Source organism: Carassius auratus, chromosome 6 (genome assembly GCF_003368295.1).
Source record: "Carassius auratus strain Wakin chromosome 6, ASM336829v1, whole genome shotgun sequence".
Classification (NCBI taxonomy): Eukaryota; Metazoa; Chordata; class Actinopteri; order Cypriniformes; family Cyprinidae; genus Carassius; species Carassius auratus.
The window spans coordinates 22,324,967-22,340,710 of NC_039248.1; the positions used below are offsets into that span (position 1 = coordinate 22,324,967).

The 15,744-nt window shown below is 33.2% G+C and overlaps 1 protein-coding gene across 2 annotated transcripts in view; it reads left to right on the plus strand.

The window, feature by feature from the left end:
• Window positions 1-15,744, plus strand: part of negr1 (neuronal growth regulator 1) — a 105,022-nt gene that overhangs the window by 66,657 nt on the left and 22,621 nt on the right. The window contains exon 7 of one of the 2 annotated variants that reach the window (XM_026265641.1): window positions 5,204-5,245. The exons of the other annotated variant lie outside the window; for it this stretch is intronic. Coding sequence (XP_026121426.1) covers window positions 5,204-5,245 — 42 coding nt within the window. The remainder of the gene's footprint in view (window positions 1-5,203; window positions 5,246-15,744) is intronic. 2 annotated transcript variants of the gene reach the window in all.

Below are 15,744 nucleotides of genomic sequence, written 5' to 3' on the forward strand. Positions count from 1 at the left end.
CGGCGTTCAACACTGTTTGTGTCAGTCTTCATAATAGCTAAAAAAAAAAAAAAATGTTTTAATCTATAAATGGATGTTATTGATGCAATCAGCCTAGCTAAATATAATAAGCAATGTTTATTTCACAGACAAGCCTAAATACAGTACAGTTATATTCGTGGATATCAAGTTTACTTGCTTGTAAGTGCCTCAAACAAAACTCTGGAATATCTTTCAAATTTGATGCCAGTGACTTTGAAAACTTCTGCAAATCTGGTGATTTGATCTTACTGAAAAGCGCTTATTGTATCAGCTGTGTAAACTCGACTTTGTGCCCTTAGTCCCAAAAGCGGCATAAAACCAGCCAATCAGATTAGAGCTTGCCAGACTGAAAAAGTGCTTTCCAGCTTTTTGTGCTTATGCATCAGACAGTCCAAGTGGTCTGTGGACGTGCCGTGCCATCTGAGCCTGAGATTGTGAATGCTATTACATTAACCCATTTCATTTCTGTTCTTTTGATGCGCATGCTACATGAGAGATTGTTATTATAATGCATTTTCTTGTTGAGGTTGCATTTTGTTGTCTTCATTTGCAGTGGTTTTGAAGCTCTAATCAAATTCAGTCCAGCACTGAAAAGGACAGCCGAACAGATGGACTGACATTTATCTTTCTCATTGACTTTTATCTTGTATTACAACAGTCATCATTTTGACATCTTAAAGGGTGCTGCCTCGCCATTTGTGCATTGAATGTGCAGCGAGCAGGTCCTTGAAAAATAAGGTGTTTGTGATGCAAAGAGTCTGTTTTGGCTATAAAACACCTCCTGTCCAGTCATTAATGGAGACAGCGGTTAAAACCGCCTGGAGATATAAGCAATCCTTGCGATGCCTCTGACCATGCATGAAAGATAGAAGGTTTAGCCGTTCAAGGATGCAGCATTGTTTTTCTTCATCAGTACTGTGCATTATGCTTCTGAAGATTAGAGAAAATTAGCCCCTTCAAATAATTCATTTTGACCTTCAAGTTTTAAAATCCATCGTTAAGAGGTTGGCGTAAAATAAATGAATTCAAGCACAGCTCGTAGTTTCGTTGTTTAATTCTCAGTCTCAGAGTGGTCTAACAATGCACATCAGATAGCACTCCACTCGAATCTTGGCAATTTAAGTCTCTGTGAATTGTATAGAAGATGGATGTTAATTTCTTTGGAAAGACAAAATGGGAAAAAGTTATTATAAAATGAAATGCAATTCCTCCCACCATGATGATTTTTGTTTTCTTGCAAGTGAGAACAGAGGTCCTGCAGTGTACACATCAATCTGCTTTTACATGGATGCAATGCAGGCTACTGCTCTATACAGTACCTGAATATTACACGTCATGCAATACTGTAATATAAAGACTGAGAGCTCCACATGGAAATAAATTGCACAAATCACATTGTGGTGGTCATCTGATATTAACCGAGGGAGAAGAAACCTTCTTAGAGCTGCATGAAGATCATCGAAAAACTATGACTATGATGAGTAGCATGATCTTTGTTTCAGAAGAACCATAGTTTTAGCAGAATTTAGATTCTCAACTAAAATTGCAATGTAGGCCAAATTTGGTGAGAATGAGAAACATAATTGTTTATAAATAAAAACTCTGAAAGGAAGCCAAGGATTTGTATCCATCCTAAAGTATCATTACTAAAGATTTATGAATTTTTACAGAAATAATTAAGTTCTTGATTTTATTTATTTTTGCCTGAACGTATTGGTCTTCCTCCAATTACAGGTTGTATCTTTTTAGTTTTTTTGTTGAGTTGATTTTTTATTATACCTAGCAGATTTTTGCTGAGCTTTTCTCATTATTGTATGAAGGTCACAATTAAACCATCCTGGAAGCATATTTTTGTCCACTTTCGTGTATGTTGTTTATGTGTGGAGTCAATAAAACCATGAAAAATTCAACATAAATCTATATTCTAAGAAAATAAATATATAGCGTAATCATAAACCATTTAAATATGTGTTAAATTGATTTATATGAATTTTCAAAAAAATAATGTTAATGTGCTTGTTTACTGTACCAAGGAGACAAACAGGGGTGTGCTTAAATTAAGCATGACATAATTATAATTGTACAGTATGTAGGAAACATAAAATCAGCTATGAAATTAACCTTAGCAAGACAACCATTTCATAACGAAAATATCCATCCATTTTCTTGTCTAAATAGCAAAAAATTAAAAATGCAATTTCCAATACATAAAAATGTTTGATACTGCTTGAAGTATGCTTAAATTATGGATAAAATAATTGCAATTGTGTGAACAGTAGGAAACACAAAATGCTAGCTATGAAGCCGACAACCATTTTATAGCAAAAGTATCCATCTGTCCTTCAATTTTCTTGTCTAAATAGCAAAAATATTTCAAATGTAACTTCCAAAAAAGAATAAATTATGATTTGAGATGTGCTGAAAATAACATTTATGGATGGGGGAAATTTAATAAAAAATTATAATATATTAATATATATTAATATATTAATATATTAATATCTAAATTATATATATATAATAATATATATATGTGTGTGTGTGTGTGTGTGTGTGTGTGTGTGTGTGTGTATATATATATATATATATATATATATATATATATATATAATGTTATATATATAAAATATAACATTAAGTAAAGTAAATAAGATAAACTAGTGAAAGTTTGTTTGATTTCTGAAATTTCACTGGCCAAAAGTACCTATGCAAACCAAGAATATATGCATCTATGTACATTTGTAAATAAATATGAGAATGTTTTATTATTATTATTAAATCTGTAAAAAATCTTTTAGTTTTGTTTTCTCCTCCTTCACTAAATTTGCTTTTATACCCTTTCTCTGATTTACAGAGAAATGTCAGTTTATTCCCAAAGCGTGCGCTGCTGTCAGTGGTGATGATTGCTCCAGGTTGCATGTCTGTGCGCTTAGCATGAACGCCAGCTGAAAGCTGCAACACACATCCTCATTGTTTTGGCTTCACACACACACATAGTCTCAACCCTGCCCCTGAACCTGCGCACAGTAATGATGCGAACTGTCTCTAGGCGCTGTGATTTCAACTCCAGGGCTCTCAATCTAGCAAAGGCCTTACCAGAGAGAAGCCTCTGTTGAGGTCATTACACCCCTTAATCACAAAGTCACTCTTACTGTACGGAGTCACTGAAATGTTGATTTGAACAATAAAAGAAAAAACACAGATCCTGACTATTTTCTTGTTCAGTTCATCTCTACTGTCACAACAGATTTTGAAAGGGAAGGATAATACTTTTTACAAATGTCCAGATGGTTTGATTGTGACCTGAGTTCTTTATTTATTTTTTTATTTTTTTAAAAGACCAGCATCAGTCATGCAGCCACTTGTATGTTTTCATAGTAATATGTGGTTAATAAAATTTGATGAAGTTGGGCAGAAGTACATCTACATTTTGTTTAAAAGAAAACAGAGGAAAGACCTTTTTTAATAAAGCATTTGACAAAAGGAAGTTTGGTTAGTTTTAAATTATAGATAATAGATAAAAATGAGTTCAAAATTAAGATACAGTAGGATATTTCCTGGTGATATAAAGGGATACTTTCAAAAATGCAACTTTTGTCATCATTTATTTATTGTTCCAAAACTTTTATGCATTCTTTTCCTCTGTACAATACAAAAGAATAGATTTTAAAGAACACTGTAGAAATAACATTGGACCCCAATGACTTTCATTGTGTGCATGAAAAAGAGAGAGATAAATATCTTCTTTTGTGTTCCAAAAAATGAAAATTCTGTCATTTATTCACCCTCATGTCATTACAAACCTGTATGGCTTTCTTTGCAGCATAAAAGGAGATACATTTTGAGAAATGTGATTTGTGTTTCCTTTCTCTATATAAAATTAAATTGGTCAAGTCTGTTTTGTTACCAACATTCTAATTTTCTATTGTGCAGAAGAAAGAACAAAGTCATACAACAAGTAAGCGATGACAGAATTTTATGATTGAGTGAACTGTCCCATCACGCTAGAGTTTGTTTCATTCACTTCCATTTATACGTGCGAGACTGGAAACACAAACAAGCAGAGGGTTTCACCTTTCGATGTGTGTTTGGTGAACTCTGAACTCTGATCTACAAGTTCACATGTTTGGCAACAGACTTACTAACCTCTTGGTTCAATAGAAAACGTGTATTTTAAAGATTCATGTTGTGCATTGTTGCGGTAAATGGCATATTTTAACAATAGAATTTATTATTATTTGAGGTTTATGCATTATTTATGATAACAACCTTTAGTGTGTTTTGTTCACCTGTGTTTACTGTGCAAGGACACTTGAATGAACTTATGGGGAAATAAATTCATACATCTACTGAAGATGACCTTGAGGCCAGGTAGTTACCAGTAATGGCTTAGAAAAAAATGAAGTCAGCCACTTTTGTTTGCAGATGCCACTTGGTTTAATATTTTGTATCTAATGCAAGTGTCCACCATAGCTGTGGCTGTTGGATTCATTTTCCATTTTTTATATTTTACTGTTTTATGTATGTGTACCAGCAAATAGAAAATGTGTTAGACATTCATGTTTCAGTTTATCTCCCCAAGATCTAGACGTACAGTATCCCCCCAGTTAAGTTTTAATTACCATCAGTTAAGTAACTCACTGGAAAATATAGAGCCTATATGAGATTAAAAATGGATTGACATTAAAGTCCTGCTTTTAACATTTCCCAAAAAGGGAGCTGGGGCAATTGAGAGAGTATGATATCTATTAATAATATGAAAACTATATTACATCGTCATGATTAAATGACTGTCTGCTAGGTGCAAATTAAATTCCATGTGTTAATTGAGCTGAGCTTCATTCCGGTCGGTTGAATTGAGTGATGCTCAGAAGCTTCTAATTTGGAGTATCAAAGATCAGCGATCATAATATGATTTGAAACCGACTCCGTTGAAAACCCCTTTGAACAGAAAACCCGACTAAACATTATATTTTGATCAAGATGATCAAGCTCAGCAGGGATTTGATTTATTTTGCGGTGTAAAGGGCCCTTTTACTGCCAGTTGACCACAGAGGCTAAATTTCCAAACCCTCTTTTCCAGTCTTTTCATGTTTTTGTTCTCTTTTCCCTTCGTTTGGGTCTTCGTTATGTTAATAATATATAAATGTCCTCTTTTCCCTCTCCTCTTCTTTTCCTGTAGCAATTATTGAATCCACAACAACTAGTGCTGTCTCAAGTCCAGGTCAGTATATGTCACATGCTGTACGCAGCTCAGTAAAGGATCCGAAATGCTGCACTAACCAAAAATGACCTCTTCTTCATTGCAATTTCTCCTTCTCTCGATTGGCCAGGATGCCTGCTGGCGTTCAGCTTTATGTGTCGTCACTTTATTTATTTATTGTTTTCTAGGGCTGTCAATCAGTTATTTTTAAATAAAATAAATGGCATTATACATCAATTCATCCCCATCAATGTTTGCTGAGAAAGTATTTGTTGCCATGACTCAGCTCCGAAAAATGTAATTTAGAACCTAAATATAAATTTGCATTTACAAAACAAAATACAATAATTATTTATTTATTTATTTACATAAAATGTTTTTGCATAATTAAATATGCTATTCATTAAAACAAACTAGTTTTAGTATTTGTGTTGATAAAACTAAACATATTTCCTGTATGTGTTATTGGTTAACATTTATGGCTGTTAAAATGAGTCAAACCTTTGGTTCATTCTCATTCTCAGTGGTTAACATTTCGAGTCTGACATTTCCAAAAGAGATGGTTCTCATTCCAGTGAATCACTGACTTGCAGTCTAAAAATCATCTTGACTGATTCTAAAATCAATCAGTTTAATAATTTAAATATCCAAATAAAATAAAACATTTGTTAGTAAATAGGGTTGGGAACCGAGAACCGGTTATTATTCAGTTCTTATTCAGAACCGGTTTTGTGTTTTTGAAAAGAACCAGAACCACGGTCCTAAAAACGGTTCTGCTGCGACCGGTTCTGTGTTCTGATGATTCGGCATTTCCCGTGAAGGACATTGTTTCCAATGACGTGCACTCCACAGATTTGCTGCGCTGCATCGTGTCTCTAACTGCCGAACATGTTTCCCACGACTGTACGCGCACCCGCGCCTTTGATAACTGTGCACGTCGTTTTTGTCTGACTGTGCATGATATGGCAGCATGCAGAACCTGCCGCTACTAAACTACATTTTATCTGTCCCATATTGTCATTAATATACATACTGACTTCAACTTAGACAGCTAAATAAATAGACTCATATTGTTATGTAAGTATGAGGGTTAGATTATTTAGTGTACAGGTCATTTCGAGAGTGATAAACAAAGTGATAGAAAATATTTATTTTCATTAATTTTAAATTTTTAAAAACATGGAAAGAAACAACTCACTGCATCACACCATCTCCTGACTGCATTATTATTTGTAAAATAGGGGCTGTATGGAGTGTGTGTATACTTACATGGTTATAAGTGTAACAGTTTATATTTCATTAATTTAGGGAAATGAACAAGTGTCTTAAACCTCATGGGACTATTTGGCCAACCAGCTTATTCCTGCTTGAAAAGCAAAATGTTATTGGTAGTGTAAAAAACATCAACTTTGAAGCACATGCTGATTGATGGACTAGCATTACTCAACATTGCTTACTACCTTCCAGCAACACTACATTCAATGAAGGTAAAATAGTACAAAAACATAATAATAGTTCATTTGAATGGAACTGGGATCGGAACCTGAATATTTGTATATCCTACTGTTATATATGTTGAATTCTGACAACGCCAACCTTTAAATTATGTTGACAGCAAGTAATAAACACTATTGAGCATTGAGTAGTTGAGTATTGTGCATTTTTCCTTACCACAATTTTTTTAATAGTTGTTTAATGATTTTAATGGAGTCGGAACCGTTAGGCGGAAGGATTTGTATCCATCCTAAAGTATCATTATTAAAGATTTATGAATTTTACAGAACAGGAACCAGAAAATTTCGAACGATTCCCAACCCTATTAGCAAATTAGACATCGGTAAACACAGAGATCAACTTTAGGGCATTACTTTTAATAAGGTTATTTAAATTGACAGCCCTAATTTTTTCACTTGATTTCTTTGTGTTTCTTTATTTATTTTTTATTTTTTTATTTAACTTTTGGCATTGCACAGTACAGCACTGACACCCCTCTGAGCGAGCACTGTGGCGTTATGGTGGGCACTGTCATGTGTAGCGCTGGGGCGAGTGGCTTTCCTAAACGCTGACTGCTTCTCTCTGGCTTCCTCATTCTCTGCTTTAGTGCGGGCTGCATGAAGGGCGGGATATTGATAATACGCCTCCTCGACTTCTCTCTTTTATTTGTTGTCTGCCATTTTCTCTCCTCCTGAGCAGCGACTGACTCCGCCGTCTCTGAACATCTCTCACTATGGCGTCACTGTGTTTTCGCTGTTGTGCTCCTTACTGAAATCACAGACCATGATATTCTCTTTCTGGGAGAGCGTGGAGTATGTGTGTGTGTGTGTGTGTGGGCCTGTGTGTATTAAAGGGATAGTTCACACAGAAATTCTAATTCTGTCATTATTTACTCACCTTCATGTTGTTTCAAACACATATGACTTATTTATTCATGTATTTATGGAATTGCATTGGTTGTCGTTAGGTATATTTCCCCTAGTTTTGGATATTTAATTGTACATTTTCTTTTATTTTCTTTTTACATTAAGATTACCTTTGCCATCATCCATGCTTACTTAATTATTTTTAAAAAACACTTTAACATTTTAACAACACTGTTAAATTTATTCTCTAACAATCAAAATGTATATCCATTTCTTAATATATATTTTTAGAATGCATTATAATGCTTGAATGCACTTGTTGCATTTAAAACATCTGATTACATGTTATGGTGTTTTGTTTTGTTTTTAATTTTATTTAGGCAAAATGGCATAGCATCTTAAAATATAATAGTTATTGGTACTAAACATGAAAATAATTATTGGCTTAAGGTATAACAGAATATAGAGTGCACTGTTGCTTATAGTGTTAGCACTATATCGCAAGGAATTGCTTATCATTATTTAAATATTGCTTATTTTTTAGTCTAAATTTTGTTTTTGTTTTTCATCAGTCAGAATGATGTAAAATAATATTTTAGTAATTTTTATGCTTGTGTTATTTACGATAGTTAATAAAAGTAAATGGTATGGTTTCATACATAACAGCCATTGGCCACCATGCTAGGTACTGCCAACAAAAAATCCATATCTGTCGACCACTAATCATAAGACATCTGTGCTATATTGTGCTATTATAGCCTTCTGAAGCTTGCAATAGCTTTGTGTGTGGAACAGTCCAAAAGTTGATCCAGTTCAATGAACAAAATTCCTCCTTTTGGGTTCCATAAAATAGAATAATTCAAGTTTAGACTAATATGATTGCGGATAAACGATAACAGAGTTTATAAAGGGTTAATTTTTTTTTTTTTTTTTTTTTGGTTGGCTGGACTATTCTTTTAAGACATGCCTTTTAAAAGCCAGTGTGAAAATGTAATCCCTCAAATGGGATACATTACTTCCCCTAATGCTTTCTCTATAGCACATTTACAGACACAATGCACACACTAAAATGTGTGTGTGATGTGTTGTATTGCATGACCGTTCTTAGTAACCACAATGAGTATCATTCAGCGTTACAGATCTTAATGCATTTTCATACTCCATTTTACAGATATGCCTCTGTATTAGTAGGTATACCATTTATATGGAATGGATGTAATTAGCCATGGGGTCCTCTCACTGCCAGAGTTTAGACCTTTGCTAGTGTGTGGCCCTTAACTTTCATTTGATGCAACGCTTGCAGAACAAATGACAATTTCATGGTCCACTGCAGTAGCGGCAGTATCAATCGCTGAGATAAACTGTCTCGACGTCCCACTGTTCTTGTTTTGTTCCAACTTCCAAATTGTATTTCGAGTTAATTTTGTGCTGTCCTAGTTGAGTGACTTGGCCGAGAGAGGATAGTTTGAATTCCTTGCAACAGGTCCACTACTTATTTGACATCGAAAATTAATGAATTAATAAATGCTAATTATGTTTTGACATCTCTTCACAGGAGGGTTGGATTATGTGTATTCAGAAAGAAGCAATACATACGGTATGCAAACGCAATGATGTATAGAAATATATATGAGCATGTATAAGAGGAGACCGAGGCTAGTTGTCACGCAGGGAATTGAATTGGATTTCAAGACAAGGGTATTTTCTTGTAAATGTCAGGTGTGACATGACTTTCGTACTGTATGTTGTCATTTCTTAATTACAATATTTATCGACCGGTTTGTTTCTCATAATTCTTTTATTGATTGAATTAAGCTTAAAAAACTATGTTAGAATGGAGGTTCTATTGTGACAACTTATTGCCTGTGCCTTTTACCTGCACAATAACGGAGGAATTTAATTTAGACCTAATAGCTTTTTTGTAGTGAATACAAAAACAGAGGTTTGACTATTAGCCCCACTCTCCCCTATATATGAATAAAATTAAAGCATTGCACAATAGCTGTTAAATCCATTCTTTACTTTGTATGTGCGAGACAATTCATATTTGCTAGAATGGAAACAGGAGGGGATGTTAGATCTTTTCTGAACAGATGCTTGTCAATACCTACTCATAGTTTCTTTGTGTGATTTTGAAACATTTTTGGCCTTTCTTTACACATTTACAACTGCGCTAAAAATGGCTATAATTGACTGTGAAAATCAATCCCTAGTTCGCACGCAGTGTGCGCTTTTCTCCAAACACGCTGCCAATACTTTTGTGTAAGCATGTCGGCTGAAATAGCAGCTACATTCAGACATGCTTTTGATTCCACTGGAAACCAACCTGTCTCTTATCGTTAGTCCTTCTGACAAATAGTTCAGACAGCTTCCTCACAAAGTGAGATTTATGAAGCATTTGTGCTATTGGGATTCATGCAATATTTATTCGGTGAAATAGAGTGTGTTTCATTAAAAAAAAAGAAAAAAAATCGAGAGCTCAGGCCACAGCACTGAACTTATGATTTATGTCTCCCTTGATGTTTTGTCACATGGATTGTACTGAAGTTGGTGTTTAGGGAAAGTGCAACCTTAAATGATCGGATTTCCTGTTTCCGTATATATGCAGTGCTGGGTAGATTGTAGAATTGTAGCCTGTTACTGATTACAAATTACATGATTCAAATTGTAGTTAGTAACGTAATTTAAAAACTCATTCTGAGTACTTTTGATTACTTTTAAATTATTGTGTACCATATTGATATAAAATAGAAAAAAGGAAAGAAAATATATTCCATTCTTTATCAACAACATGGAATGTGACCAGTGCTGGCAAAGCAAATTGGAATATGCACAGGCTAATTTTGAGCTTCATGCAAAAAAAAAAAAAAAGAGTTCATTAAGCCTTCGTCTAGCAATCCCAGTAATATTTGAACATCTTAAATAATCTATATTTGTACGTTTTCTGAGAAGAGTACCTTTTCTCTGCTCGCTTCAGATGGCACACAATCCCGATAAATATACACAGAATTACAGTTTTCAAGTATTCACACAAAAATGATCTTTTAATGGAGAATGTGAAAATAAAAATAGAATTTGCTCATGGTGCCTCATTTTGCCAGCACAGGTCACAAATGTATTAAACATTGCACCAGGGTTCCCCAAAATGGGGTTAATGAAGGAACTGCAGGGGGGGTTGTGTTGATGACAAGCTATGATTAATGAAATCATAAAAATGTAAAATTAAAATGAATAAATAGTTTGAAAATCAAAACAAAACAATTAAACACAAAAAAAGTGATTAAAGTGATGGTGTGGATATGTTGTTAAGACACTGAAAAATGAACTTATCTCAAGGGTCTCCAAGTGAATATTTGAGGTGAAAGGAACAAACATGAAAACAGCAATGACATTACATGTTTAAAGGGTTCCAGGTTGAAAATATTTTTGTCTAGACTTTTGTCCAGATCAATAATTAGCGAAGATCACTGGATTTTTTTATCCCCAAATGTATTTACATAGATAAATGGTAGGCCAAATGACGTGGCACCCAGTAGGATTGTTTTTTTTTTTTTTTTAAGAATTCAAAAGGAGAGAGATACAAAAAAAAGAATTGGGGAGAAGTAGTAAATTATGGATAATTTACTTCCATTGTTAAATAGCATGTAATAATGTAATCCTAAAAAAGTAACTGTAATCTGATTAGGAAATAGCACATTAAAGCATAATGTAATTTAGTTACAGTGGTTTTTTTTTTATTTTATTTTTTTATTTTTTTTTATCTGACTATACTTGCTATACTATACTTCTAATCAGCTACTGCCCAGCACTGGCAGTATATAATAATAAGCTTATTCCTGGTTGGCAGATTTACTTTAGTGCTTTTATGTCATGACTTTTTTACAAAAGAGAAATTATGCAAGGAAATATCCAAAGTGAAATATTTTCAAATTAATCTTTTCACAGGGAGCTCTTATGAGGATCTCAATTTGACACTTTGTCCACATTCAGTTGTCTTCTCTTGATCCCATTCTTCAGACCTCCAAATGAGCTTAGTTACAGAGCTTAATCATGTTTAAGAGCATAACTAGAGCTCTGATATCCTGCCCAACTGTGTCTCATTCACCATATCAACAAACGAGGTTATTAGCTGGATGTCATTAGTTTGACATTGCTTTTTCTTCTTCCTCTGAGACTCACGTCCCTAATTTTTTTGTCTACAAAACAAAGCAATTACTGCTGTCAGCAGATCAAGATACTCGCCTTTTTTGTTCTTTCATCATCACAAATGAAACTTTCACTTTTTATCTCCAGTGTGAACTAATCTGGCAAACTTGATGGAATAATGTTGTCAGTTTTTTTCTTGTGAACTGTTACAACGTTGTGTACTGAATCCTTGCAGTGGATTCCAAGCATATGGGAGAACATATGCCAAGCATGCATGGTGCATGAATACTGATTATTATTGCAAACACAGGGCCTTTTTGACCAAAATGAACATCAGCGTGAGAGAGAGTTATTGCCTATGGACATGCGCTTGCTTAGAATGGAGATGCGGTTATAATTAGGTTGTTTACCTCGGATATGGTCTGCAGTGGAATGGTGAGGATATAATCATTTTCTAATCTATATTTATTTACTTTTTATTTTTTTAGAAATGTCATAGTTCATGTTTCTGTATTATTTCATTAAAATGTGGTTGTGCTGTTTATAGGTCAAGATGTCAAAGTTTTTTAACCTGCTTGACCAGCTAATCATCCAGTCAATCAACAAATAAATATTAAATATCCTATTTTTACAAATAAAGAAAAAAATTGTTTAATAGTAAATAAATAATTTAATTAATTAATGGCGTAAAATGGAAAAGCTGAAGGTTCAAAAGCATTAAAAGATGGTACACAGTACCATTCAAAAGTCTGGGGTGAATAAAATGATATAAATGTTTTTAAAGAAGTCTTTTATGCTAAGGCTGCTTTCATTTGTTTAAAAATGCAGTAAAAATGTTAATATTGTGAAATGTTATTTCAATTTATAATAAGTGTCTAGTTTTATATATTATAAAATGCAATTTATTCTTGTGATAGAAAAACAGAATTTTGATCATGATTCTTCAGGAATCTTTTTAATATGCTGATTTGGTGCCGAGGAAGAAAATAAAAAATATATACATATACATATAGTAGTATCAATGGTAAACAGACTTGTGCTTCCTGATTTTTTTGTAAAAACCTAATCATTTTTTAGTTTCAGGAATTTTTTAATGAATGGAAAGTTCAAAGGCACAGCCGTGATTAGAAATCTTTTGTAACACTGCAAATGTCTTTGCCTGTCAATTTAACATGTCCTTGCTTAATAAAAGTATTAATTGCTTTAAAATAAATAAATGTTACTGACTTTTTAGAAGGTAGTGTGTCATATTTATACATCTAGGGCTCTTGAGCTCAAATTAATCTACATTATTTTATTTATTTACTTACTTTAATACTCTTAAACTTCCTTAAGAGTTTTTCTTAACTTAAAAAGTGCACTAAAACCCAATTCATTTATCCTCCCATTTTATCTCTGCATTGCAGAAATGTGCTATTTTTGTGAAGAGGTCCCACACATGTAGAATCTACTTTAGTCTTTTATAGAGTGCCAGGTTTATATAGAACACTTTATATTAGACTTTTACTTAAAGCCATTAAAAAATGTTGTAGTCACCACCTCATCTTCATGTTGCGTGTATAATGGAATATAAAAGGAGTTATTAAATAGGTTGCTTTTTAACATAGAACACTGAATCTCAAAGTGTGGTACACTGAACTGAATATAAATTAATATTAAAACATTTTTAAAAGTTAGCAAGGTGATGATGCCTGTAAGTACTGTAAAAAAATAAATAAATAAAATAAAACGTACAGGTTTATTATAACTTTTAGGTACAGTACATTTTAATTTAATCATTTAATTTAATCAAGTTTTGTATTGACCTGTACAGTATGTAAGCACAGTGCGATGTTAATGTTCAAACTGTATTTACAATGTTTAAAGTGGCAGACAATAATAAATATTCTTACTAGGATTAAACTGCCTCATTTTTTAACTGTGTATAGCTAGATGATGCTACTACACTACTGTATTTTAATACAGATATTTTCTGAGGTGGTACATGGTTGTTTGAGAACCACTGCCATAGACCTTTTCCATACAGAAGTGGCCCACACAAAGCACTCATATATCAGCATCACACGAATAACATGAGTGTGAGTATAAGTCAGTTTTAATATTTTTATCTGTCCCTTTAGAATGTTTTAATTACATTGGTAAATGGTTGAAAATAGTGAATTGATAATGTACTTATAAAAGACGACATGTTGAGGCAACTCCTTCTTTCAAAACTAATTGTCCAGCATTATCACCAAAGAAAAATTACATTTAAAATTACATTTAAAACATATAAAAATGTTATTTTACTAAATAAGTTTTGTAAATAATTTGTAATAATATTACTAAATAATACTGTTTTTATTGTATTTTTTTATTAAATAAATGCAGCCTTGGTGAGCATAATATATATATATAATATAAAATTATATAATTTATATATATATATATATATATATATATATATATATATATATATATATATATATATATATATATATATATATATATATATATAATTTATTTTATTTTATTTTATTTATTTTTTTACTGACCTCAAATTTTCAACAGATATGTGTGTGTGTGTGTGTGTGTGTGTGTGTGTGTGTGTGTATATGTATGTATATGTACATACATTGAAGTGTTCTAGGTAAAAATCAAGTTAAATGGTTGGACCCAATATGTCACACATGAAGAGCAAAGTGTGCTTCAGGCTCATTGTGTAATTTTTATATTTGATATTAAAATTCACATTGTCACTCCAAAGTTCAATATTAATGAGTTAAGATTTTTTTGCTTACCTTGCTGTCGTTAAGCCACTGTTCACATATCCATCTTTTTTATTAGTTTAATCCTTCAGGCTTGTGGTCTCCAGGCTCTCCGTGAACTCTCTCAGAATGGACCGCATGGGGCATAGTGGCCTATCGGGGAATAATCCTGTTTAGCGATTCTTTCAGGTGCGCTTATCAGATTAATGCTGCATCAGGAAGGGCGAGATCAACGGAGGGAGAGACCCCTTGTAAAGACGTGATGTAGTGCTACCTGACCTTCATTTTGCTTCGTGTTATAAAAAAAAAGAACGCCACCATTTCTGGTTGTGGATGATAAGCGCGTGGCATGTCATAAATCTTTCTTGACCTCTAGATTCTAAACAGGCATGGCTAGAGCAATAATGCTTGCATTCAATATGGTTCAACTGGAGTCTCATGTGTGCTTTTGTGGAAGACATCCCCAGTCTAAATGATCCTGTGTTTACATGAGCCCTTGGAATAGCTCAGAAATCAATACTGTGCCCTGCTCTGCATACTGATGGGCTTTGCTTTAATCTCGCATTCAGGGGCATACAGTGAATCGGTTTAATTGTACATCACATCACAGAAAAGCTTTCTGCTGTGTTTCACTGTGTAGTTTTTTGTTTTTTTTTTATGCTTGTGCACCAATGGATGAACTCCCTAATCAGATTTTTAAAATACTCTTTGGAAGATTTCTTGTAAAATCAATGACTCTCCACCTTAATTATTTTAGTTTCAATGTATATATGTGTATTGTAGAATCTGAAAGAGTTGACCCATACAAGAAATTTAAATTGGAAACAAAGCTTGCACTATAGAAATACATCAGCTGGATTACAGAAAAAAATATATTTACAGAGTAGTATGAACAAGATTATACAAATGCAAGTGGTAGAGAGTGGCTATATATAGATATGTGAAGCAGAAAATGAATATGTGCAGGGCAGATCTGTAGAGCTAGTATGAATGTGAAGAAATAGAAATGTCAAACAAGTTAAAAATATCAAATTTGCATATTGCACAGATGGGTTTGTACAGGTATCATGTATAAATATGAATTTACATATTGCACATTAATTATATCATTCACTAGATATGTGCCCGAGTATTCAGTTAAGCGCGGGTTTCCAAATTAACACTCAGTAAATGTCAATTGCAAGTAAAAACTGACTTTGAAGGGAAAGGAAAACAAACTTGTACAATACGCCAGTTGGCCGGTATTTTTTTTTTCATCCGTTCTCCA